The 26,691-nt window shown below is 32.9% G+C and overlaps 4 protein-coding genes across 7 annotated transcripts in view; 3 read left to right on the top strand and 1 right to left on the bottom strand.

The window, feature by feature from the left end:
- Window positions 1-12,333, bottom strand: part of LOC109326439 (24-methylenesterol C-methyltransferase 2-like) — a 23,575-nt gene extending 11,242 nt beyond the window's left edge. For 2 of the 3 annotated variants that reach the window (XM_019559125.1, XM_019559126.1), the window contains exons 1-3: window positions 11,202-12,333; window positions 3,580-3,586; window positions 1,180-1,188 (exon numbers count right to left, since the gene is read on the bottom strand). In XM_019559125.1, coding sequence (XP_019414670.1) covers window positions 3,580-3,586; window positions 11,202-12,262 — 1,068 coding nt within the window. In that variant the 5' untranslated portion in view covers window positions 12,263-12,333 and the 3' untranslated portion in view covers window positions 1,180-1,188. Of the gene's footprint in view, window positions 1-1,179; window positions 1,189-3,579; window positions 3,587-10,951 lie in introns of those variants that run through there. The other variant, XM_019559124.1, reaches the window with a different exon arrangement.
- LOC109326435 (L-ascorbate oxidase homolog) lies at window positions 2,222-7,739 on the top strand. Its single transcript, XM_019559119.1, has 8 exons — window positions 2,222-2,408; window positions 2,701-2,810; window positions 3,887-4,157; window positions 5,165-5,267; window positions 5,549-5,894; window positions 6,494-6,859; window positions 6,977-7,055; window positions 7,248-7,739. Exons 1-8 carry the CDS (start codon window positions 2,280-2,282, stop codon window positions 7,458-7,460), a joined length of 1,617 nt encoding a protein of 538 aa, XP_019414664.1. The 5' UTR covers window positions 2,222-2,279; the 3' UTR covers window positions 7,461-7,739.
- On the top strand, window positions 13,688-19,511 carry LOC109326442. Of its 2 annotated transcripts, XM_019559129.1 has the most exons (5): window positions 13,688-13,734; window positions 16,836-17,076; window positions 18,149-18,251; window positions 18,931-19,092; window positions 19,183-19,511. In XM_019559129.1, exons 1-5 carry the CDS (start codon window positions 13,713-13,715, stop codon window positions 19,381-19,383), a joined length of 729 nt encoding a protein of 242 aa, XP_019414674.1. In that variant the 5' UTR covers window positions 13,688-13,712; the 3' UTR covers window positions 19,384-19,511. The 2 variants fall into 2 exon arrangements, with proteins under 2 accessions (XP_019414674.1, XP_019414673.1); XM_019559128.1 differs by lacking the exon at window positions 13,688-13,734 and having other exon boundaries at window positions 16,742-17,076; window positions 19,183-19,489.
- On the top strand, window positions 21,247-23,752 carry LOC109326443. Its single transcript, XM_019559130.1, has 4 exons — window positions 21,247-21,590; window positions 22,469-22,571; window positions 23,222-23,383; window positions 23,474-23,752. Exons 1-4 carry the CDS (start codon window positions 21,316-21,318, stop codon window positions 23,642-23,644), a joined length of 711 nt encoding a protein of 236 aa, XP_019414675.1. The 5' UTR covers window positions 21,247-21,315; the 3' UTR covers window positions 23,645-23,752.

Here is a 26,691-nt window from a genome sequence, read left to right as displayed (position 1 = left end):
AAAATATTAGAATATTGTCCCATTTTTTTTATTTTTGAGTGAGCCGTCCGGTTTACTTCCCGGGTTAATCCGGTTTAACCGGGTTTAACATGGTCGGACCGGATTTTTTCCGGTTCAAAGCGGTCCAACTCTCATTCGGTTAAGACGGCAAACCAGAGCCGTTTTCAAGTCCGGTCAGCGGTCGGACCGTCCGGTCCGGTCCGGTTCCAACAACACTGCTCCCTGGTGGTTGGAGGCTCCCCAGTCGCAGTCTAGTCCAACAATAATCTCATGTAATTTTGAAATCTGAGTAGTGTGTTTGCAATAACCTGTATTTGTCCAACCTTTTTCTTGAATGTTAATGCAGTTTGTGTATAAAAAGTGTAATATTGCTTATGCTAGTGTGATAAACATGCAATTCAAATGCCACAGCAAACCAAACGTCAACAATCACTGAAATATTTATATTTCTTCTTAGGGTAAGTCAAGGGTATTTAACAAAAGTAATCTTATTGGATCCAGAACATTTACATTTTAGTTAGACTAATTCTGCTATCAGAAATTAAATTTTCATATCTCTTCTATATTTTAATTTATTCACAAGGTAATCTTTGTATTGAAAACTAGTATGGACACATTTTAATTTATTTAAAAGAAGAGACAGATTTAACGGTGGCAAGCAAGACCTTGCCTCTTCCTCACAGGTCATAAATATATTCCTAAATTCATATATTTACCTTGTAACTATGGTTAATTTAAAAAAAAATCACGGTTATAAAAAATATATCATTGTTTCCCATAACATAGCAGAATTAGGATTTAAGTACACGAGGAGAGCCTAACTCGAAAGACTAATCTCCTTGCACAGAATACATGATTTTTTTTTACCTCCTTATTAGCATTTGCTCTAGGGTTAAGGACTCCCAAACAAAGTAACAAAACCCTCCACATGGGGTTATCCAACAACAGTGACTATATCTTGTTTTACTGAGTTTAGAAAATGCATGAATAGGGTCCCTTTGTCCTTATATGGGTATAAACAAGTCACATGTGTGACCGTGCAAAACATGTGAGCATGGAAACCAAACCTAAACCACCCTTAGTTGTAGGTTGTAAGCATAAAAGAGAATCCATATGGGACACAATCCCTCACAGTTCAATATATTTTAAAGTTCCTCTGACCCAGACCCCACGACCGACACTCATTTCCTTTTCACTTCTCACATTTTGAGAAGAAAAAAATAGTGATGTTTTATTCATTTGAGATAGATAATTATATTGAATATTGATGAAAAGTTTGAATTTGGTTCAAAATTAACTAAAGTTCAGTCAAGTTAGCATGTGATAGGAACATAATTATCTGTAAAGTTTATCTTAAGCCTAGTTGATTGATTAGCATTTTGAAAGACAGATAACAAATGTGAATCTGGATGAAACTCGACCTATTCAGGTACATCGTTTTCAAGTTAAATCGGATAAGTAGGTACAATCAGATCTTGCTTATCCATAATCTATACGTTTAATACAACATCAATTAACCACATTTTAAGTGGGGTTGACCATATAATTTTGAAAGGAGTAGATTATACATATGTCATTGTAATGTTGAAATAAATAATTATACTTCATTCACAACCATATAAAAACGTTTTTTATGATAAAAATTATCTAACACGTTTTAACAGTGGACAGTCCTTTATGCAAATAAATCTTCATTTTTGAACAAAAAAATCTCCAAAAAAAATGCATTTAATACATTTAATACGATACACTAAAATATCGTCCTTGATATTTTTGAGGCAGTTGTTGAGATACATATGGATAGTAATAATAGATTAAATTGTTGCATACCTCAATTAATATGATTAATGGAGTATACTAAACAAACGTTTAGTATAAGATATGATTATTTTACTAGATTATGTTTCAATTTTTGTTCCTTTTAGGGAATATACTAAAAAAAGAGTGTAGATACTTTTCAGCACTTAAACTAGTAATCAACCTATAACATTTAAACTAAAAAATACATTTGTACAGGACAATAGTATTTTGATCTAGCATGAAGCAAAGTACCTTAAAATTTCCCTCTCTTAAATTTTAAGTTTTAAATGTTGACATCATTTTTGTACCGCACTAAAACTTCGTGCCATCCTTTAATAATTTCTGACCCCATTCTCCTTCTCCTTAAAGTCTCTCTCACCCTTTTAACCATTACCTTGTCCATTACCACATAGAGGAAGAAGAAGAAGAAGAAAGGGAAAGACAAAGAAGAGTGTTAATAATTAAGTGAAGAAGCTAAAATGCTCCTTAAGTTACTATGTGTTGTTTCTATTTCTTTCTTTCACATTACTGAAGCTGAAGATCCCTATAGATTCTTCAACTGGAATGTTACATACGGTGACATTTATCCACTTGGAGTTCGCCAAACGGTACCCCTAATCTTAACTCATTTTACCGTTACATGTTTGATTCCCTTTTTAAAGTAAGGTATCCGATTCGAGTGTTGTGGATGAAAAAAAAATAACTGTCAGAAGAGTTAGCTAAACATACAGGTTGATGTTTCGGCTTTGACAACATTGCCTCAAGTACGAGGATACTTGTGACATAAATTAATTTGTTATACTTTTTATTTGTTGGTTAAGTATAGGTTGGAAATTTCAACCGGATCTGAATTAATGTGAATACAAATTCTTAAAATGAAATATGTTTGTTGTTTTACAGGGAATACTTATAAATGGACAGTTTCCAGGTCCAGATATTCATTCTGTTACAAATGACAATTTAATCATCAATGTCTTCAATAGTTTGAATGAGTCATTTCTTCTATCATGGTACCTTTCTTTCTTCACATGCTTAGATCATTGAACTAAGCATAATAATATTTAATTATATAAGTAAAATCTAAGCATGTGTTGGACCAAAATATCCTAGTAATGTGATTTTTGTTTGGTATTTAATTAAAAAGGAATTGTTAAGGTTTGTGTTAATAGACTAAGGAGTTTGTCTGATGCTCTTGTCGGTTGCACATTATTCCCTACAATACTTGGCTGAGTCATATGACTCTGGCTGAAAAACAGAAACATGGAGATTTCTCTCATGTGCTCCAGATCTGGTTCAATGGTCTTGTGTGAGATTTCTTTTATAATTTTATTATTCATTCTGAGAAGGGCAAAGATGCATGATTAGGGGTTATGGTAAAGATGGAGAGTCAAATACCACATAATAACGTACAAATGATAGTATATAATGACACTTTTATCCTTTTATTTACTATGAAATCATGTTTTTGTTATTAAAAATACCAAGAAAAACAACATTTTGTCTCTCCATTAATAGAGAGGATCCTTATTCTATGGTTGGAATCTATTTAAAATTTAATTCATTATCTTTTTTTAGATGTTTTTTCAGTAGTGTTTGAATTTTGGTTGCATGGGGTAGACAATGTTAATGTTATGTCCCACATACCTTATTTGCTTGGCTGTCCTACCCTGGAATCATGGATGCATCATCACCCACTTTATTATTGCGTTTGATTCCTGAAAATTGAGGAACAATACACAATAACAACATTTTTTCCCATCAAATCAGGGACAATTGAACTTAAATGACTTAGGATTATCCCTTAGGTACATCAAATATTCAAATGCACTCAAAAAAAAAACTTAGTATGAAGGTGACTCATGTGCATTACAAATTGAATAATGCTATATTTAAATCCTTATACTAATCATCTTATCCATAAAAAACTGACAAAAAAGTGACACATATTACTTGGAACCAATTACTAATAAATAAAGTATCATCTTACGACATATGTCACTTTTTGGTGAGCATGAAGATTAGCAAAATGATTTAATAGGATACATCATTTTCCTTACAAATTGAGAGCATTTTATGGAAAATACAGGAATGGGATCCAAGAGAGAAGGAACTCATTTGAAGATGGAGTATTTGGAACAACATGTCCCATTCCACCAGGGAAGAATTTCACATACATACTTCAAGTGAAGGATCAAATTGGTAGTTTTTATTACTTTCCATCACTTTCATTACACAAAGCAGCTGGTGGTTTTGGAGGCATTAGGATCCTAAGTAGACCAAGAATCCCAGTTCCTTTCCCTGATCCTGATGGTGATTACACTGTTCTAATTGGAGATTGGTACAAATCCAATCACACTGTAAGTATTCATTCTATTAATTAATTTTATCATTACATTGTTGTGTGTTTATTTCTAATTGGTTTATTTAGATTAGCTGTGACAAAAATAAATTGTTTTAGAATATTTTAAGATAATATGTTTTATTTCAATTTAATAAAATAAAGTTTATAGATAAATTAAAACTGAATATACAGTTATATTTGTTAAGATTAATACTAATATTTATTTCATGGTCAACTTTATAAAAGTAAGACAGGAAAATATGATTGAGTTAAAAATAATCTAATTGCTTTTTCTAGATGACAGCCAAGAATAGAAGTAAGTCTTATTGCATAGATTTTTCTTATGAGATATTCATTTCTATTCTCAAAATGCTACCTTTTCCATTGAAATGAGAGGTTTCACATCTGTTTTCTACATAATAATTATGAAGTTGGTATGAACTCATTTGACTTGGAAGTTGGTTGCCCCTAGTCCCTACACAGATTTCCCACTTGGTACATTATTCACCATTTTACCATTCATTTGTAATTTTTTTTTTTTTATGTTTTCTCTTTAATTATGTTGTTTGTGTTTTTTAATATATTATATAAATTGTATCTTGTTATTTTAAGAATTACTTTATTTTGAAATTTTATTTAGCTATATTATAGTACAAAGTATTTTTAAATTGATACACTATTCAATATACTACAAATTTAATTCCTATTCAAAAATGAAACTTTTAACAACAAGTCGTTAGTCTAGTGGTGTAAGATCTCACCAGATTCTCTTAGCATAATGAAAAGGCCAATGAGTCGATTGATGGGGTGCACTTGTTCGGAGTTAGTCATGCACTCGAAGGACATTAGTTTCTTACCAAAAGGTGATGATATCCTTGATAGTTTCGTACCCAAAATGCTTAATTTTTTTTCAAACAACCCTTCAAATTGAGTATATTAAACTTGCTTATGGATGATTTTTTTGCCTAAACTTCAATTATCATATTTGATCCTGAAAATAAAAAATGTGTGAGTTACATGCAGACTTTGAAAGCCCATCTTGACAGAGGCAAGAAGCTGCCTATCCCCGATGGAGTCCTCATCAATGGTCGTGGACCTAATGGAGTGTCTTTCAACGTTGAACAAGGTATGCATTGCATATTTGCATATAAAAAAGAAGAGAAAAATATGTATACACCGAAGAGTTTTTTACACTGTCACTCCATTATCTACCATTCATTTTTAATTATGTTTGACTTTTCACAAAAAGTAATTCAAATGAAGGGTGGATGATGCACTGATTGTGCATAATTCTTTACACTGTCAGAGCATCAAAATTGCATATAAAAAAGAAAGGTGTATACATAATACATGAAAATGAAGAATGATTTTGAGACACAATAATAATAATTGATGATTATTTAACAGGAAAGACTTACAGGCTTAGAATATCAAATGTGGGGTTGGAACATTCTCTTAACTTTCGAATCCAGAACCACAAATTGAAGCTAGTTGAAGTAGAAGGAACACACACACTTCAAACTAGTTATTCCTCTCTTGATGTTCATGTGGGCCAATCTTATTCAGTTCTAGTGACTGCTGATCAACCTGCTCAAGATTATTACATTGTAGCTTCCACTAGATTCACCTCTAAGGTCATCACCACTACTGGACTTCTTCGTTATAGCAACTCTCAAGGCCCAGTATCAGGCCCACCCCCTGGTGGTCCTACCATCCAAATTGATTGGTCTTTGAACCAGGCCCGTTCTATCAGGTATTTTGTTCTTACTTCATTCCCACTAATCCGAACAGAGGATCCTCTCTAGTACTCGAGATACAAGTGTTTCAAACTTCTTTTGTTTTTGAAGCATTTGCTTTTATGATACTTGATATGATATGTTAGGAGTCCCATATTTTGTAGAATAACAAACTCAATATGATACTTAAATTATGAGGCTATCACACCTAATAGATTAATCTTTTGGGTTGACCGTTCCTCATTTATTTATGTCCTAATAATTGGTGCTTTTATTGAGAGTCGAATAAAAAACTCAATATGGTACCTAAGTCATGAGGCTATCTCACTTAACAGACTGGTCTTTTGGGTCGATTTCTCCTCATTAGCTTAAGTCCTAACATGATCCTTAGAACACTATTCTCACAATTGTACCAAAAACAAACCATTCATTTTCTTCTTATAATAATGAGAAATGGAGGCTTTGTATTGAAAACATTGGTTGCAAAATGTTATTTTATACTCAATTCATATGACTTTAGTTGTGTACATTTTTTGTTGGGGTAGATGTTTGTGAAACTTATTCATACTACAGGGCATGTGTTTGAGACAGTAACTCAAAAGTTACATAATTTCAGGACTAACCTTACAGCAAGTGGACCAAGACCAAACCCACAAGGATCATACCATTATGGTCTCATAAACACGACCAAAACAATCATACTTTCCAGTTCAGCTGGCCAAGTAAATGGGAAGCAAAGATATGCAATTAACAGTGTGTCATATGTTGCACCAGACACTCCTCTTAAGCTCGCTGACTACTTCAACATATCCGGTGTCTTTCGTGTCGGAAGCATTTCTGATAGACCCACCGGTGGTGGCATTTACCTTGACACTTCTGTATTGCAAGCTGATTATAGATCCTTTGTTGAAATTGTCTTCCAAAACGATGAAGTCATTGTTCAGAGCTATCACCTTGATGGCTACTCTTTCTTTGTTGTTGGGTATGTATGCACATTTAATTTTGTTATGCTTTAACATATTGTTTCTTTTTTGCTTTTTCTGAAATTGACAAAGATTAATTATTTTATGGCCTGAAATGTTTGAATTGTATAATGTAGTATGGATGGAGGACAATGGACACCTGATAACAGGAAACAATACAATCTTCGAGATGCAGTTGCTCGCTGCACCACTCAGGTGAGAATAATTAGCTGTGTTCGATGTCATATCAAACACTTCATGACCACTTTGAATTTTTACATCAAGTTTTTTAATTTTTATCCTGGTTCAAATGTGACAGTAACTATATCTGATGTTCTTTATCTGAGATTACTTGCTTGCTGGTATAGAGTATAGCTAATGTTAAATCTGATTCTTAATTTTGTGCAGGTATATCCTAAGTCATGGACTGCTATTTATGTTGCACTTGACAATGTGGGAATGTGGAACTTGAGGTCCGAGTTTTGGGCACGACAATACCTCGGACAACAGTTTTATTTGCGCGTTTATACAACATCAACTTCAATCAGAGACGAGTTTCCAATTCCAAAGAATGCACTTCTATGTGGTAAGGCAAATGGGAGACACACTCGACCCCTTTGAGCCAACATGGTCAACTTAAAAGGAACCACACTTTGGGAAAGCAGTGTAGTTTCTAGCTTTAGAATATTAAAAGTAGTTAACTTATCTGCTTCTGATTTTATTGTTGAGTGCTTTGTGGAATGCTGAACTTGTATAACTTGTCTCTGAAAATGACCCTATCTCGGGGTCACATTCTTTCCCTCGAAAAGAAAAAAAACAACATATTATATTGCCTTTTGTATTATCTCAATGTTACTATTTTTACCAGTATTATAAAGTAAGGTGATGTGGATTGTTGAAGTTTAGCATTTGGCACTTGACAAAGCAAGGATTGTGATGATTGATTGGTCCAAGAAATGTAGAACTTTATTGTATAAGATGCACACAAAAAAGTTCGTCATTGTTCCTTCACTTATGTAGGGTCTAATTATCAATCATTTGTTCCTTATGGGTAGGGCAGGGCAGATAATGAACCGAACCAACCAATTCGGTATTCATTTGAAACTCAATTTGTTATTTAGTCCAATAAATTTGATTCATGAACAAAATGAGTCGAATTTGAACTGGAAATTGAAATCGTTAAATAAATGAGCCAAATTTGAGTTTGATATCATTCGATTCATGACTCAGTATATATATATATATAAATTAACTTTTATTTATATTACAATTGATGCATTGTTATAACTTGAACGGTTCACGAACTTTAACTGAGTCGAACTCGAGGTTAAAAAAATAATTTGTATCAAACTCGAGTCGAGTTTCGAGCTGAACCAATTCTTTTGGAGTTGAGCTCTAGTCCGACTCAGTTCAACTCGTTTCCGGCCCTAGTTTTAGGCTTTGTTAACTTATCACTTTTTTTAACTAATATAACATGAGATGGTTATTTCTTATAGGATGATTGAAGTATTTCTTCTACTTCAACTATTAATAAAATTGTCTTTTAAAAAGGAAAAAACCATAGCTGAATTTCTTTTACACTGTCTAAGTTTAAAGTTCACTTTACAATTTCTTGCTTTTTATGGCTTAGAGCATTAGACGAATTTAATATGGATGATCAAAGATACAATATAAGCTTATACTATCAATTTTCCACGGTGTTGGTGATTAGTAATATTACCACTATGATTAATTATTTTAATACATTTGAAGTGCAAATAATCAGTTTTTGAATACAGCTTTTCATTCAAAAGAATGATTAAGGATGGCTATCGATGATGACCCATTGAAATTTGGCACAAAAAGAACTAAAGAAACTAAGTGGGTGACATGAGTTAAACGGATGTGGATCACATGTCCCTAACGGTATTTCATTCCATGTTCTAAGCCAATTATATATTAACATGTGGATAAAATAAAAAATTTAAAAGCAAAAAGTAGTAAAATAGAACACTCTGATTAACTTAGGATATAAAGTAAGACACGATTTGGTACAAGTGATATTAAATAACAGTGCAGCTCCTGCCAAAGTGATACCAAATGACATGCTGGAAATCACATGAAACCTCTCTTTTGGCAAGGACAATCTGAACTTGTACAATGAATTTTAAGGTTGATGACCTTAACTCAGTACCCATTGCTCTGTGACTTGTAAAGGGTATTTAAATAAAGGATGTTTAAACCAAGGATATTTAATGCATAAACAGGCATCAAAGAATGTGAAACATGCTTTATGCTTTATATATGTTGGCCAGACTTTTTCATTATTGTCTAACTTTTGTACTTTGCCTGAAAACAACAAAAGATTCCTAAGAAATTAAATGATACTAATACCTAAGAAAAATTATTTCTTGGAATAGTATATGATGTATGATTATGTGTAAATCATAGCTCCTAGCCTCCTACAATATACGAGTTAGCAATATATTATGTTCAATGACTTTAGTAAATAATGTTTTTTTAATGTCAATATTAGTTAAGCTTATATCTTCAAAAATTTTACATTAAGCAACAGTTTATTTATACCTCCAAGATTTCGTCCAGTTATACTTTATATACTCTTAAGCATTTAATTTGCAAGCTACAATTTTGACAAGGATTTAGGCAAGCTCGAAGACTAAGTTCTAGGCTTATAAAAAAATTGTTAGTTTAACATTGTTAAAAGTATCCAGCTACCCAATTTCAGATCTTCCATAGCTTTGAATTTGATCTCTGGCAAACTTCAAAACTAAGATGTTGAGGAATATATTAATATTGACTCATGAAATCAACTATTGAATACTGTCTTCGGCATTATTATTTTTGAATTGAATGTTATAATTCAAATAATCACAATTATTTTTCAGGTTTGTAGGGATGACATTAGAGCCAGGCAGATTTTGCATATCTCTATAGTAACTTTTGAGAAAAAAGTTTTCTCCTTAACCAATGAGACAATTGTTATATTTGAGTGAATTGTTAATGTTTAAAACTATGAGTGATTCTTGTTTGAAGAAATTAATTAATGATTCATAAATTGAGGGATATCCTTCATTAATACCATATTGAAAATAGCTATATAAATAATAAAACTCTTTGAATAGGAAATTATGGATAGATAAATGAATGAAAAAAAAATATTGTATTTTTTTAAAATTATTTAATTAATAAATTTCGACCCTTAAAAATTTATTTTCACCATTTATTACCGCATTAGAAATTTAGAACCCATTATAGCTAAGAGGGGAGTAAAAAGCATTGACAGATCCGAATCAAGTGTGGGCCAGATATGGTCCTATCTATGATCTTTAAGAAGCAAAAATCCAGAAGAAACTATCCACACAAGATGGATCAGATGCATCAAATGCGTGATAAATTATTACACGCTAAATCACAAATTCAATCAAATCCTCACTATTATATTTCAAATCAATGGTGAATATGAAATTGACACTATTGACTCAGTCTGAATAGGTCAAGCATAACCACGTAATGGGACAACACTGCAAGCTGTGTAAAGTTATGCATTAGTGCTGGCCACACCTAAGCGCACGCTAATGTTGCCATCTAACATGTGCACAACTTTTCCACATTTCATTCTCAACTTTTATTACCAATCTTAGACTAAACAAATATTTGATCATCTATACCAATTTGGTCCATACAAAATGTTCCGAATCAAATTAGTTACTTTTAATATTTTCTATGACCATTTTGGATTTTTTTACTGATCAAATAGATACAGCTTAATATTATTATACAATCCAAGAGTAGACCCATTCGTTCAAATAATCCAGCACATTATATCGTCAGATCCGTCAGATTCTTTGATCCGTAAATTTTGCTAATCATCCATCCACCTAATATCTAATGAGATGATTTCTTTCTCTTTCTCTCCGCTTCAAATACGATTTAATATGTATATTGTAACTGTTTTTTATATTGTAACTGTTTTTTATACTGTAAACAAATAATAATTTATTCTTGATTTGTTAAAAGAAATGTAAATCAATTGTAAATGATATACGAACTTACACTTGTGGGTGCATAAATTTTAAACTCATGAAATATCCTCCTTTCCCACCATCCATTATAACCATAATAAGTATCCACCAAAATGAAACTCACAACATCCTCAAGAACCAGTACAACTATTACCAAGCACCAAAATTTAAAAACTAAACTAAAAATAGAGCAAATTACATAAACTTCATAGTAATGATAATAAGCCAAATCCAAAATAGAATGAAAATGAGATTGATGAATTGAAGCAGAGGTAACTGAATCTAAAACATTGAAATAGGTTATACGTTACCTGAAATTATGTCTTAAGATGATGAATTCGGTTTTCTGCAGAGGATCATGTGCATAGGAGTGAAAATACCAGATTCACCCCCACGTGTTAAATGATGAGCAGTGTGAAACAACATTTCATGAACATCAACGGTTCCTTTAGGTGCAATTCCCAAAGCAGATAGAACAGTTACTACAATATGGTTCCTCCAATAAGCGACTCGACCCATCTTTAACCGGTTCCACCATGGTTGAGCCGGTGGTTTAGCCAGATCTTTCTCTTTCACAACCTCGAACCCAACCTTGTTCGCTGTTTTAGAAATATCAACGTAGCTTCTAAGCCCAGGCAAAGCGTCACCCCTCTCTATTCCCTGAATGACCTCCACGTGTTCCTCGTTTTCAGAATTGTACTTGTCTGTCGTCACCCACTCGTAAGAGACGTAAAGTGAACCTGGTTTCAAAACCCTAAAGATCTCAGCGTATACCTCTTCGAGATTCGGCGCGTGACAAGTTGCTTCGATGGAGTACGCGCCGTCGAAACTGTTATCTGAGAATGGCATCTTCAAGAAGTTTCCACATAGCACTTCGCAGAGTGAATCGAGTCCTGCTTTTTTGTTGTGCAATTTCGCTCTATTCACTTGGTACTCGTTGATCGTGATTCCCACTACGTTCGCTCGCGAGTGAGCTGCGATTGCACGCATAGGTCCACCAACGCCGCAACCTACGTCCAGGATCTTCTTTCCAGGTTTCGCTTCGATGAGATCGACGGCCATCTCTTCATGGAGGCGCGTGGCGTCACGGTGAGATTTCCCCGGGATTGAAGGGGAGAAGTGGAAGGACTGGCCCCATCCCCACTCGTAGATGTCGGTAACGAGGTTGTAGAAGGTGTCCACGAAATCGGGGACTTTATCGGCGGTTTCGATCTCCTTGGGGCGGCGGAAGAAGGACCAGTAGTTGTTGTAGTTGTCGAGGACATTCTCGGCGGAGATAGAACCACCGGAGAGATCGGTGGCGCGTTTGCCTTTCTGTTCGGCGGGGCCGAGAATACAGACGAACCAGTAGAGACCGCCGGCGAGGAGAGCGCCGGTGAAGAAGAGAGAGAAGAAATCCATTTTGAGAAAAGGTGAGAAGTGAATGGAATAGAAGAGAGTATATAAGACTAGTTTTGGGAATGTGGGGTTAACTAGTTGTCTCTTCAACTTTTAAAATAGAGAAAAATATCTAAGCTGTTCAATTTTTATATGTTTTTAAATTAAATAATTTTCAAAAAATTATAAATCCTTGATTTTCCATGGTTAAACACCTTATAATATCTGAATTCATGAACTCCAATTTATCTGTGGAATAGTCCAAATAAATAATTAACAAAAAAAAGTGCACATGGTTCCTACGTTTTTTTTATGTGTTTTACTCTTGGGTATTTTTTGTATCGCACTGGTGATTTTCCTATGTAGAGTCCCTATCGTACGGATTTGGATTCAGCTTCTATACCACTCTAACAATTGTAAGAGCTCTTTCCTATATTATCATCGTTCCCATTCTATGTAGAATTATGATCCATATCCTTGTGATACATGAAAATCTGTTTATTTTTCATACAACAAATAAGCTGAATTTTCTTTCTAACCAATCATAATTTATAATATATTGTATGACACAAATTATGAGATGAAAGATGTGTTTCCTTATCTCGATGGGACAACAAATGTGGACCTTTTTTATAATAAAAGATGATATCCTGCATTAAGGGTGGATGATGAATCTTCCAAAAGTTCAATTCCGCCTATGGGCTCGGATCTTGGTTCAATTAGTTAGTGGGTGGGGCAATAGGTAGGCTCAATGAATATCATGTTGGTCCATATGACCTAAAGGTTGATCAATATGATTGGAGGGTACCCTTTGGATCTTCATTATTGGGCTAACTAGTGGATACAACAAGTCAAACTCTACGATTTTTTTAATTTCATATTAATCTCCATTTACTTGAGAGGAGATAAAATAAAGATACAAAGGGTACATACACTCTTATGGACAATCTTGCAAACGTTTGGGGAGCATTTTATTTTTAAAAGTTATCTTTTTATTTAATTAGAACACCCCGGGGACAGATTACGGAAATCTTCCACAACTATTTAATTACTATATTTGATTATTTTCAAGCCTAAATTGGTAGTTTTTTATTTTTAGGATTTGTTGTTAAAATCTTAACATTATACCGTTGGCATCTGTTAGGTGTGTTAATTTTTTAGTTGGGAAATTGTTTAGGATTTAATATATATATATAACGACAGTGTGACAATATGATAGTATATGTGTTTTTTATAGTGTCGGTAAATCCTAACGATTCATATATTAGTTATTATTGATTTTCAAACAAAAGTATTACAAATTAATGGTAGATGATGAACTGACACTATATATAAAAAAAATTTATATCACTGCACATATTTTAAGCTCATTGTATATGTACCAAACCATATAATAGTCTTCATTCATTGAATATTGTGTGGTAGAAAAGCCTTTTTATATGTCTCTTTTAGAACTGAGAACGGGAACTCAAAAATGGCACCAAAGTACATGATATCAATAGTGATGCTACTATTACAATTACTGATTCTGTTCAAATCTGGTGCTGCTGATTACATACCACCTGCAAAATCTGATGGGTTTGGTTACAAGGCTCATTCCATTAATTTGAATTCGATTTTGATCGAAGCATTTTATGATCCTTTGTGTCCATATAGCAGAGATTCATGGCCCCCACTTAAAAAAGCTCTTCACCACTATGGTCATCATCGAGTTTCACTTGTTGTTCACCTTCTCCCTTTACCGTTAGTCACTCACTTTATATTTATTTATTTTAATTTCTCTCTATTTCTATTTTTCAAATCCTTCGAATTTTTGGTTTGTTTTAATTCTTTGGCATGACCTTGACAAAGATATGGAATTGATTATTGGCACAACAAATTATTTTCTATCGACAACAATACTCATACCTATGTATAAGTGTGAAGTATGGTATTAGAGCACATGGCTCTGCTAAGATATGGTAGCTCTAGGTAGATCTAAGAGGGAGCCATTCCGGTAAGTTTGCGGTACTCACCTCTCAGTAAGTGTATATAACCAACAATTCGGCTCAGTCATAGTAGATTACAGAAAAGATTGTTAGTTATATTCAAGTTTGAAGTCTAATAAGTGATACGAGGGTCGTCGATTCAATTGTGACATGGTGAATTTAAGGGAGGGTGATATGTAAGTGTGGAGTATATTGTTAGATCACATAGTAATTCTGGGTAGGGTATAGGATTTTGGTTTTTTCTACCACCTAGCCCTTTTTGTTGTCTTTAATTAAGTGTGTAGCATGATGTGTTAAAATTAATTATTTAGGAATAGGTCTTCTCTTTATTTAATATTCATGTGTGATTGATTAAGTATAATATTCGCAGTGTTGGACTAATCTTTCTTTATTATGGAATTCACAGATACCATGATAATGCTTTTGTTGCATCACGTGCTTTGCACATTGTCAATGGATTTAATAAATCTGCTACATACCCCTTGTTGGAATGGTTCTTCAAAAATCAGGTTAATATTTTCTCTTACTTTCCTTGATTTATTCCTTCTCAAACTTGGCATTTTTTTTTGCATAAATCAAATGATTGTGTATTTGTATTTCAGAGTAATGTAGTCTTTATGTGACAAAACTTATTCAAATTTATTGCTCACATATCTGATGTAACAGGAGAAATTCTATAATGTTCCAACAAGGAACTTATCAAGGGCTTCAATTGTAAAGGAGATAGTGAAGTCTGCAACAAAAGTAGTTGGCAACTCTTATCATGATTCTATAAAGAATGGCTTCAATGATACTAACACTGACCTTTTAACCAGGGTTTCTTTTAAGGTGACACAAAACTTTACCTTTCAATCAAAATCATTCTTCATTTTTTATTTAGAGTTTAAAATCTATGTACTCACACCGTAAAGTTTTTTTACACTGTCAGCACGTTATCTATCATTGATTTGATTTATATTACTTTTGTTTGAGAGTCAATGATGATTAACGAATCAATGGTAAAGTTAAATTTATCTGAAAATGCAGTATGCTGCTTCAAGAGGGGTGTCTGGAACGCCTACTTTCTATGTTAATGGATTTTTGTTGCCTGATAATGGAGGGTCTGATAACTACACCTCATGGAGAAAGGTGCTTGACCCATTGGTTGGTGCAAAGAAAGGTGTCTAAAATTAAGAATCTCTCCACTTTCTTGTGAAGATTGTGTTCAATATTAATGTAACAATGGAAATGTATGCAATAATAATGTAACAATGGAAAAGTATTTGGTAACTAATAAAGGTTATCAACATGTCATTTGCTTGTTCATTATATAGTGTGCTTTAGGATTCATTGTGGTTAACACTACTAGTTGTGTTTTCCTTTGGTTTGATTAACTAATATATATAAACTAAATTTTGATAAAAACAAGTTTGATGAACTGAGTCTATGCATCGAAACATAGAAAATTACACCTGAGAAATTAGTCCTCCACTGTTAAGAAATAAATGTTAGTCTCTGAATGTAGCTTAACTATTTTGGGAGGAATGCATTTAATTTATTAACATTAAGCCATTTATACTCAGTGCAAATATATTTCATTTTAGGGTGTATTGTGATTAAAAAATATTAAAGTTATATTTATGAATTCTGATATTTTTATATAAGTTACTATCTTTACAAATCATTTTTAAGTTTATTAAATTAAGGAGAAAAAACATCTTAAAAGAAATAATTATGCAATAAGTTGGGATTGTCATTTATTCTCTCCTTCACCAACTATAATTGATTTAGTTTATAACAAAATTACCAACTGCTTAATTCTGCCACAGACTCATGAACTAATTATCACTTTGATTGGTTGGATTTATCAAATAATGATTATTTATTTAGAATACATATTAAATTTTGTATACACATAAGTGTGTATCAATGTAATGATTTACAGAATGATGAAAGCCCAGTGACAAATCTAGTCCCTCAAGACATAAAATCCGAAAATAATTCCTCTGTATTTTGAATAAAGGTCCTTTCAAGTACTAAAGAGATAAATATTTGTTTCTCCTTTTGATTTAATAATAAAAATGTCATTTTATTATAATTATAAAGATAAATATGTTCTAACAAATTATATTTCTCTTTATTTTTTTGAAGTATTTATCTATCTGATACACGAGAGGATTGTTACTCCCACATTTAATTTCACTCATTGGATGACCTAATCCTTGAAAAAAATGATATTGTATTATACAAATTCTTCTTCACTTAGTAAAATTCTTTAAGAGTAAAGTATCCTATGAAATACTGAGTGATCTAATTATTTCAACAAAGCTTTATAGAGTATTTCCTTTTTCAAATATGAAATTTTCCCTTGAAAAATCTTCCATAACTATTTAATTACCTTATTTTCAAGCGGAAAATGATATTTTTTTATTCTTAATTGTTGTTGAAAAGTCAACATTATACCGTTGGTATATACTAGGTGTGTTAATTTTATGGTTGGTATTTGTATATGTACCAAACCATATAACAGTCTTCATTCATTGTGGTGTGAGAAACCTTTTTATATGTCTCTCTTAGAACTGACAAGGTCAATTCAAAAATGGCACCAAAGTATACAATATCAATAGTGATGCTATTTTTGCAATCACAGTTATTGATTTTGTTCAAATCTGGTGCTGCTGATTACATACCACCTGCAAAATCTGATGGTTTTGGTTACAAGACTCATTCTATTAATTTGGATTCGATTTTGATCGAAGTATTTTATGATCCATTGTGTCCAGATAGTAGAGATTCATGGCCCCCACTTAAAAAAACTCTTCACCATTATGGTCATCAGGTTTCGCTTGTTGTTCATCTCCTTCCTTTACCGTTAGTCACTCACTACTATGTCTACTATGTTTATTTATCTTTTTAATTTTCTCTGTTTCTAATTTTGAAATTCTTCAATTTTTTGGTTTGTTTTTAATTGTTTACCTTGACAAAGATATGGAATTGACTATTGGCATAATAATTATTTTCTAAGGACAACAATACTCATTCCAATTTATAATTGTGTAGTCTGATGTTAGAGATGATGGTTCGGCTGGGATATGGTAGATGTAGGTAGATCTAAGGGGGAGCGATTCAGGTGAGTTTGTGGTACTCAGGTTCCAAAATTGTGGATCTAGGAGAAAGTGATAAGTTTGTCATACTCATGTCCCAAAAAGTGCGTAGAGCCAATAATCCGGCTGAGACATGGTGGATCTAAGAGGAAGTGATCGAGAATTGTATGGTACTCGCAGTTAAGGAGAAAATTGTTAGGTATATTCAAGTTTAAGTTTAAGAAATGATATGACAATCGATGGTTCGGTTGTGACATGATGAATATAAGGGAAGGTGACTGATAGGTATGTGGTAGATTGTTAGATCTAGTACACCATGGACGGTGGTAATTCAGTGTTGGGTATATGATTATGGTTTTTTCATTATTACATAGCTGAAGCTGAAGGTGTATTGTGAATTTGTAATCATGATTCCAGTGTTAGAATGTTTTCTAACATCTTGCATTTTTAATGTCTTTAATTAAGTGTGTAGCATGATGTGTTAAAATTGATAATTTAGGAATAGATGTTGTGGTTGATGATGATATCTTATAATGTAATTTGTTGTAAGAATGTGTTTCTCTTTATTAAATATTCATGTGAGATTAATTGAGTATAATATAGTTTGTATATTTTCCCTTCACACTCTAGGTGAAGTGAAAGATAGCCTTCTCCATTGTTAAGTTATTCAGGTCCAGACCTAAAAGCTCCATGTTTATATTGGTTACTTTAGAGAAATTCTGTTTATATGTTATATTTGCTATTTCATTAGTGTTAATGAATACATTGTAATTTATCATAATTACAATTCCATATATGCACAATGTTGGACTAGTTTTTCTTTATTATGGAATTCACAGGTACCATGATAATGCTTTTGTTGCATCACGTGCTTTGCACATAGTGAATGGATTGAATACATCTGCTACTTACCCTTTGTTGGAGTGGTTCTTCGAAAATCAGGTTCATATTTACACTTTCAAAATTAATTTGTATTTCCTTTAATGATTGAAATTGAATTTAGTAGGCATTGTCTTGAAGCTTCCACCATTGTGCTTTATGATGTTAGATTTACTTTTGATTGATTTAAAAAGATGTTTTCAGTTTACTTGTTTCTTCATGTTTGAATGAGACTTTTACACATGGTTATCTGGTATAAGGTTTTTTTGCTGTTGAGTACAAAATCAATCTACAAATTCTACATAACAAAAATGACATGTGCCATTTGGTGTTATAGGTACAAACACAATGCATAATTATTGACAACAATAGTATACAAATGTTTAACATTTTTATGAGCCCATTTTAAGAAAGAGGATAAAATATCTCCTCATATCAGTATATAACTTATCTCTTTGAATTCATTGATTGTTTGACATGTGTCTTATTTTTTCTTTTATAATATATTTTAAAATGAAAATTCCTAGAGAAAAGTGAAATAAGACACATGTCAAACAATCAATAAATTTAAGGAAGATAACTTATCTACTATGAGGAGATATTTTATTGTTGCAACTTTCATTCCTCTTACTACTTTCATTCCTTTGTTGTTGCAACTTTCTATTTCAGAGTACTGTAATCTCTCTGTAACAAAACTTATTCAGATTTCTTGCTCACATATCTGATGCATACTGTCTAACAGGATAAATTCTATAATGCTGCAACAAGGAACTTAACGAGGGCTTCAATTGTAGAGGAGATAGTGAAGTCTGCAACAGAAGTAGTTGGCAAATCTTATCATAGTTCTATAAAGAATGGCTTCAATGACACTCACACTGACCATTTAACCAGGATTTCTTTTAAGGTGACACAAATTACAAAATTTACCTTTCAATCAAAATCATTCTTCATGTTTTGTTTAATATAGTAAGGCTAAATTTCTCTGAAAATGCAGTATGCTGCTTCAAGAGGGGTGTACGGAACGCCTTTTTTCTATGTCAATGGATTTTTATTGCCTGATAATGGAGCCGCTGTTGATTACAACGCATGGAGAAAGGTGCTTGACCCATTGGTTGGTGCAAAGAAGGGTGTCAAAAATGAAGAATCTCTACACTCGATGGTGGAAATGGATTCCTCTTCAGTACTCGAAATGTGAGAGGAGTGGAAGTTTGTTAAAATATTTAATTTTAAAAAATTTAGAATCTGGATTATTGTAATTTATTTTTGCATGTGTCATAATCTAATCTATGTATTAGTTTCTTTAGTAATGACGATGAGTCAGACTCTTCTTGTAAAGATTGTGTTCAGTACTAATGTAACAATGAAAATGTATGCAACAATGAAATGTATTACTGCATTAATGAAAATAAAGGTTATCAGCATGTAATTTGCTTGTTTATTATATAGGGTGCATTTGAATTCATGGGGGTTATTATATAGAAAGATGGAAAATGGCCAAAGCCCCAAACCATAAACTGATGAGGGAAATCTAACAAGTGAATTACAAAGGTTTTGGAGTGTGCAAAATTTGCCAATCTATGTGAAACCATAAGCAATAAGTGGCTTCCACGCAAGTATACTATATAGCTCTAAGATGTGACGCTAGGATGAGCACAGTCAATTTTGCACCAAATTTTGGAAATCCCTTTGTTCAAAGTGTTTAATGTAAATAGTTAAATATCCCATAATCTCCTATTACACCCCACTTAAAAAATACATGTTATGCTCGGGCAAGGTATACTATTAGCCTCATACGCCGGACAAGAGGGATAGTCCCTAAGCCCTCCCGGGCTTGGAACCAAAAAGATCGGACAACTCAAAGAAGTGTTCAACCAACAATAACATGGGGCCCACTTCTGCTACCCCTCTGTTGTATCACCTATATAAGGTTAGGTTATTATCTCAGATTGCACATCCTAGACTCCTGCTACCCCTCTGTTATACTACCTGCACAGGGTTGTTATCTTAGACCGCACATCCTAGACTCCTGCTACAAGCTACTAGGCATTGTAGTGCCTACGATAAGAAAATAGGATGGGCATACAATATGGCTATACATCCCAATATGAATTTTTCCAAAGCCGCCTAACATGAGAAACATATATATACACACAATAGAAAATAATATAATCAGCTATGAAAACCTCGATGAATATTGCAATGCAAAGAACTAAAACAAATCATTTCCTTCGTAGCTTAAAAAGGCCTGAGTTTCTTTAAACATAAAAATACTTTACTATGTAATCCAATCATAATTACATAGGGATTGCAAGCAAATATCCTCATAAACCCCGAAAGAGGCTTTAATTATTGTTGTCAACTTAGTTGATGAAAAGACAAACATGTGACAACAATTTTCAATTCAGAATATTATACAAATTGTTGCATATGATAAAAAATGTAGAGAATTAATGACATTTTCGACCAAAAAGTGTTATTACTTTGTACACATTTGAATAAAGAGACATACATACATGATGAGTGGCTGATCATGAGACGGGTTATGTTTGATCTATATCTGACCCTAAATATTGATTGAGCCTAATTTTGAACTCGAACCAGACTCTAGACTTGAGTTCAAGTCAATCATGATAAGGTCATACCGAATGAACAGGTAAGATCGAGTCTTACCCACCCTTAAAATAGACGATGCATTTCAAGTGATAGTGTAGTATACAAATTCTTGAGTAAAATTGATGAGTACAATTAATTTAATACAATATTACTAGGCTTTAAATGTAAAGTGTCCTAAAAAGTATTTAGCGATCTAATTATCTCAACAAAGATTTATAGAGTATTTCCTTTTTTTTAAAGATGAAATTATAGATTAACCGTTTCCAACAATGGAAATCTTCCACAACAATTTAATTACTATACTGTCAAGCCTAAATTGGTATTTTTTTTTATTCTTAGGATTTTATCCTTGAAAACTTAACATAATAGCGTTGGCATCTGTTAGATGTGTTAATTTTGTGGTTGGGTAATTGTATATGTACCAAACCATATAATAGTCTTCATTCATTGAATATTGTGTGGTAGAGAAGCCTTTTTATATGTCTCTCTTAGAACTGAGAACGTCAACTCAAAAATGGCACCAAAGTACATGATATCAATAGTGATGCTACTATTGCAATTACAATTACTGATTCTGTTCAAATCTGGTGCTGCTGATTACATACCACCTGCAAAATCTGATGGTTTTGGTTACAAGATTCATTCTATTAATTTGGATTCGATTTTGATCGAAGCATTTTATGATCCTTTGTGTCCAGATAGCAGAGATTCGTGGCCCCCACTTAAAAAAGCTCTTCACCACTACGGTCATCATCGGGTTTCACTTATTGTTCACCTCCTCCCTTTACCGTTAGTCACTCACTACTATATTTATTTATTTCTAAATTTCTCTTTCAGCGGCTTCATTCATCTATCCGTATTCGGTAATAGTAATGTATCCAGTCTATAGCTAGCTTTTTCTATGACACATGTGTCAGTGAAAGCACCAATTGTTAGGACTTAAACCAAAAGACTAATCTATTAGATGCAAGAACCTCATGGTTTAGGTACACATTGAGTTTATTTATTAAGCATTAGGTGAACAACTATGGTTAATCTAAGAGAAAGTTGGTCCAAAAACCGCAACACCAAGGTTTTGAACTTCGTTATCCTGAACCTCCACGGCGTTCGTTAGAACAGCGCACAAAGCAACTATAGCTTCCTCTAAAACGCAGTCGTTTGGTTATCTCAGCAGCCAAGGCTTCAGCGTCGACCCTGATAAGGTGGGAGAGTTGGTCGTTTTGACACGTCAGCTTGTGGCGGTTGGAGAGAATACCGGCGATGCGTCCGGTGAGGGTGGGGCGGTGGTGGAGCATGATGTGTTAAAATTGATAATTTAGGAATAGGTCTTCTCTTTATTTAATATTCCTGTGTGATCAATTAAGTATAATATACCAATAAAACATTGGTCTAGTGGTGTAAAGCTCAATTAGATCCCGAGGTCGAAGATTCGATTCCTGAGAGCGACACTTGTTGGGAGGGCAGTCACCAACTCTAGGTTAAGTGAATGATAGCCTTCTCCATTGGTAAGTTATTCAGGTCCAGGCCTTAAAGCTCCATGTGTATATTGGTTATTTTTGCTATTTCATTAGTGTTAGTGAATAGTTGAATGCATTGTAATTTATCATAATCACAATTCCATATATGCGCAGTGTTGGATTAATTTTTCTTTATTATGGAATTCACAGGTACCATGATAATGCTTTTGTTGCATCACGTGCTTTGCACATTGTCAATGGATTGAATTCATCTGCTACATACCCCTTGTTGGAATGGTTCTTCAAAAATCAGGTTAATATTTACACTTTCAAAATTAATTTGTATTTCCTTTAATGATTGAAATTGAATATGGTAGGCATTGTCTTGAAGCTTCCACCATTGTGCTTTATGATGTTAGATTCACTTTTGATTGATTCAAAAAGATGTTTTCAGTTTACTTGTTTCTTCTTGTTTGAATGGGACTTTTACACATGGTTATCTGGTATATGATGTTTTTGCTGTTGAGTACAAAATCAATCTATAAATTCTACACCATAACAAAAATGACATGTGCAATTTGATGGGGTGGACCGTGGACTGAACTACTGAAGCCTCAAGCTTGAGTTTGTCATATGCACAAACACAATGCATAATTAATGACAACAATTATATACGATGTTTAATATTTGTATGCACCCATTTTAAGAAAATGGTGGTATTCTCTGGTTTTTAGTATATTCAAGGAAGAGGGATAATTGTTTTCTTGTTTATAACTTTCATTCCTTTGTTGTTGTTGTTCTAACTTTTGTTCTTTTTTTCTCTTACTTCCTTGATTTATTCTCTTCTCAAACTTGGACTTTTTTGTACCAATCACATGATTGTATTTCACAGTACTGTAATCTTTTTGTGACAAAACTTATTCAAATTTCTTGCTCACATATCTGATGCATACGATCTAATAGGAGAAATTCTATAATGCTCCAACAAGGAACTTATCAAGGGCTTCAATTGTAAAGGAGATAGTGAAGTCTGCAACAGAAGTAATTGGCAACTCTGATTATAATTCTGTAAAGAATGGCTTCAATGACACTAACACTGACCATTTAACCAGGATTTCTTTTAAGGTGACACAAATTACAAAATTTACCTTTCAATCAAAATCACTCTTCATGTTTTGTTTAATATAGTAAGGCTAAATTTATCTGAAAATGCAGTATGCTGCTTCAAGAGGGGTGTACGGAACGCCTTTTTTCTATGTCAATGGATTTGTGTTGCCTGATACCGGAGACTCTGTTAACTACACCGCATGGAGGAAGGTGCTTGACCCATTGGTTGGTGCAAAGAAGGGTGACAAAAATGAAGAATCTCTCCGCTTCTTCTTGTGAAGATTGTGTTCAATAATAATGTAACAATAGAAATGTATGCATTAATAATGAAACAATGAAAATGTACTCAATAATAATAATGTAACAATGGAAAAGTATTCTGTGACTTATATTAAAGCATACATTGATGGAATTAAAGGTTATTAGCATGTCATTTGCTTGTTTATATATAGGGTGCATGTGAATTCATTGGGGTTAGCATTAGGATCGTTTGAAATTTACTATACAGCTCTAAGATGTGACACTAGGATGAGCAGAGTGAATTTTGCACCAAAATTTGGAAATCCCCTTGTCCCAAGCAATCTTTAATGTAATGTAAATACCCTATAACCTCACACATTACATATTAAAGGATCCCAAATTTCCCACTAAAACTGTTACCCAAGAACCAGTAGCATCTAGAAAGACACCCCTACACCCTATCATGATATCTCAATATCTCCCTTCTTAACATAGCCATCCACATTTACTTTACAATGTCTCAATTGTGGAAAGGACCAACTCACTGAGCCAATTCCTTAATATTAATACACATTTAGCATGCTCTAAGCCAATGCTTTCTTATCTCAATTGAGGGGTGTAAATTAATTGGTTGGCTTTGACATGAAGACCATTTGGTGAAAGTGTTTTTTGGTTTAACTAAGATATTCATCCACCCTATTACCCGAGTAGATGATTAATCTTTAAGTCTACACTCTACTGAATTGTGACATTGACAATGAATACATGAGGACTCAACTTCCCTATTACTGGACCAAAAACGCATTGATTTTGAGTATAGGCACAGCTAGTTGTATTTTCCTTTTGGTTTGATGAACTGATATCTATAAACTAATGTTAAAAATAAGTTTGATGAACTGATATCTATAAACTTAAAATTAGCCTACCAAATACCCAGCCCAGATGGATAGAGATGGCATGTCCTTATTCCTGTTCCACTTTCCTGTCTCATTTTCTTCTATTCACGTATCAATATGTGATTGACTTAGGACAGGGGATGTGACATCGTTTGGGACAGGTGATCCTCATCGGATAATTGGTGGGCTAACTTTACTGTTTGTTTCCATCCAACGGTTGTGGTTTGTTTCATCTTGAGAATTATGTTTAAGGATCTTTGTTCCTTTTTAATAAATATAAGTACGCCCTCTATAAATTTCGGATCTTATATAATAGCGGTGTTTAATGTTGAACTTATTCAATAACTACTCATCACATCAAAACTTATATCATAGCTACTCAAAAATGCACAAGTTATCAATATTATTTGTTGTTTCTCTCTGTCATGGTAACAAAGACAAAAACGTCAAACACAAAAAACATGGATAATATTTGTTGTCTCGTAATTCTGTGTTGTTCTATATCACATTACATTTTATTATAAAATTAAAAATGATTTAATTTAAAATACAATAATAATACTTTTGACTAATTCGATAGAATAAGACATATTTTGTGAAACAACAAAGAAAGAACACAAAACTTGTCGACGAAGTCTTGCGTTTGCTCATGCACAGTTCTGTGCCAATTCTGAATGTTAAATGTTAATATAAGAGCATTTTAATGTATGCATGATTATATTATATTGTGGGTAGCTCAAATCATTTATTGGTGAAACAAACACATCACATGCAAGGATGTATCTATGTCTCTTAGTGCAATGAAATAATATCGTTTTTATAGATCTCATCAATCGTTTAAATAAAAGTTCGACCCACGTGTACAAAATATAGAATTCATTGTCTATTTACTCATTTTTTTTAGGGCTTCACAAAGGTGATGGACAATATCGAATGGGCAGGGCAGAACACATTGTGTTAAAATGTGGTAAGAGCCATGAAAAGAAAGCTTCTTGATGAATCAAGAAGTGTATAAAAGAAAGTTTCAAGAAAGAAGAATGAGAAACAAAGATTGATAATATTCTCATTGAATGAATTGAATTGATTGAATTAGAAGTGAGTCAATATGACTTATTTATACAAGAGAAAAGAAAGCTTGTAAAGCAAGTAAATAACATAAACCTAACTTGCTAATTCCTAATTTTCAAACCAACTATCATCTTCCAAAATAACCTATCATATATCTTTAATACATGGCAAGGATTTGACCAATTCTCATGACTATTATTGGCAAAAAAAACAAGTTCTAGCTCATGCCCACACAATACCCACTTAAATTAGAGTCGGTACGAGTTTGAAAGTTAAAAAAAAACACGAAATATCATGTTTATCATGAGAATCTAGAGCTTGAGTGAAGTAACTCTGTAAATACTAAATATGCATGTTAATGTATATCAAGCTAGCATTTTATAAATCAATGTGAATGGGTGGCTCCTTTCATATTTTATATCATTTCACACCTCTTCATGATAATAATATAAGATATAATTCCCCTAGGAGGCTTAAGTTAGTATTAATTAAACTTTGGTTTGCTCAGCTGGTTGCATTTAGTTACAAATAATTCAGCTCAACAATACAGCTACTCCGTATATATATTTTTGTGTTATATTATATGTGTGTGTCCTACTCAGTATGGTTGGGATAATGTATTATTTGATGAGCAAGCAATATATAATATATGTTGTATGGTTGGGCTGATGTATCATTGGATGAACATGCAATAAAATATAGGATTATTAATTAGCTTCTTCATTAATTATGGATTTGACATTGCAATCTGTGGTTATAATAGATGCAGCTGTCTAAGAAATTAACTCAACTGACTTATATTGTACTATTTGAGTTACAGAGATAAGGTTGACATGATGGAGCAAATATTAACAAGATTCACATAATTTATATTCGGTTAAATAGAGTTTAGTATCGAATAAGATTGTCACTTAAAATCAATTTTTAGTAGACATAATTTTAAGTTGTTTTTAATAAAAAAGTTTAAAATCAAGAAATTCTTCTTCCTTCTCATTTTCTCTAATATTAAGAGATGAACTCAACTCATATTCAAATGGATAGGTATGCATATATTTCGGATAACCCTCTATAATTTAGACTAGTATTATTAATATCGTATGGATATGATATCATTAATAAAAG

This window comes from Lupinus angustifolius, chromosome LG14, assembly GCF_001865875.1.
Source record: "Lupinus angustifolius cultivar Tanjil chromosome LG14, LupAngTanjil_v1.0, whole genome shotgun sequence".
NCBI classification, from domain to species: Eukaryota; Viridiplantae; Streptophyta; class Magnoliopsida; order Fabales; family Fabaceae; genus Lupinus; species Lupinus angustifolius.
The sequence above is the reverse complement of the archived record's forward strand: the minus strand, read 5'-3'. Positions and strand labels throughout refer to the sequence as shown.

Bases quoted from the DNA above. Each gene is read 5' to 3' on its own strand.
- LOC109326435 (XM_019559119.1), top strand. From the start codon at position 2,280: ATGCTCCTTAAGTTACTATGTGTTGTTTCTATTTCTTTCTTTCACATT. The intron at 6,860-6,976 runs GTATGTATGCAC...TGTATAATGTAG, and splicing joins TACTCTTTCTTTGTTGTTGG to TATGGATGGAGGACAATGGA. The intron at 7,056-7,247 runs GTGAGAATAATT...AATTTTGTGCAG, and splicing joins TTGCTCGCTGCACCACTCAG to GTATATCCTAAGTCATGGAC.
- LOC109326442 (XM_019559128.1), top strand. From the start codon at position 16,805: ATGGCACCAAAGTATACAATATCAATAGTGATGCTATTTTTGCAATCA. The intron at 17,077-18,148 runs GTTAGTCACTCA...TGGAATTCACAG, and splicing joins GTTCATCTCCTTCCTTTACC to GTACCATGATAATGCTTTTG. The intron at 19,093-19,182 runs GTGACACAAATT...CTGAAAATGCAG, and splicing joins TAACCAGGATTTCTTTTAAG to TATGCTGCTTCAAGAGGGGT.
- LOC109326443 (XM_019559130.1), top strand. From the start codon at position 21,316: ATGGCACCAAAGTACATGATATCAATAGTGATGCTACTATTGCAATTA. The intron at 22,572-23,221 runs GTTAATATTTAC...ACGATCTAATAG, and splicing joins AATGGTTCTTCAAAAATCAG to GAGAAATTCTATAATGCTCC. The intron at 23,384-23,473 runs GTGACACAAATT...CTGAAAATGCAG, and splicing joins TAACCAGGATTTCTTTTAAG to TATGCTGCTTCAAGAGGGGT.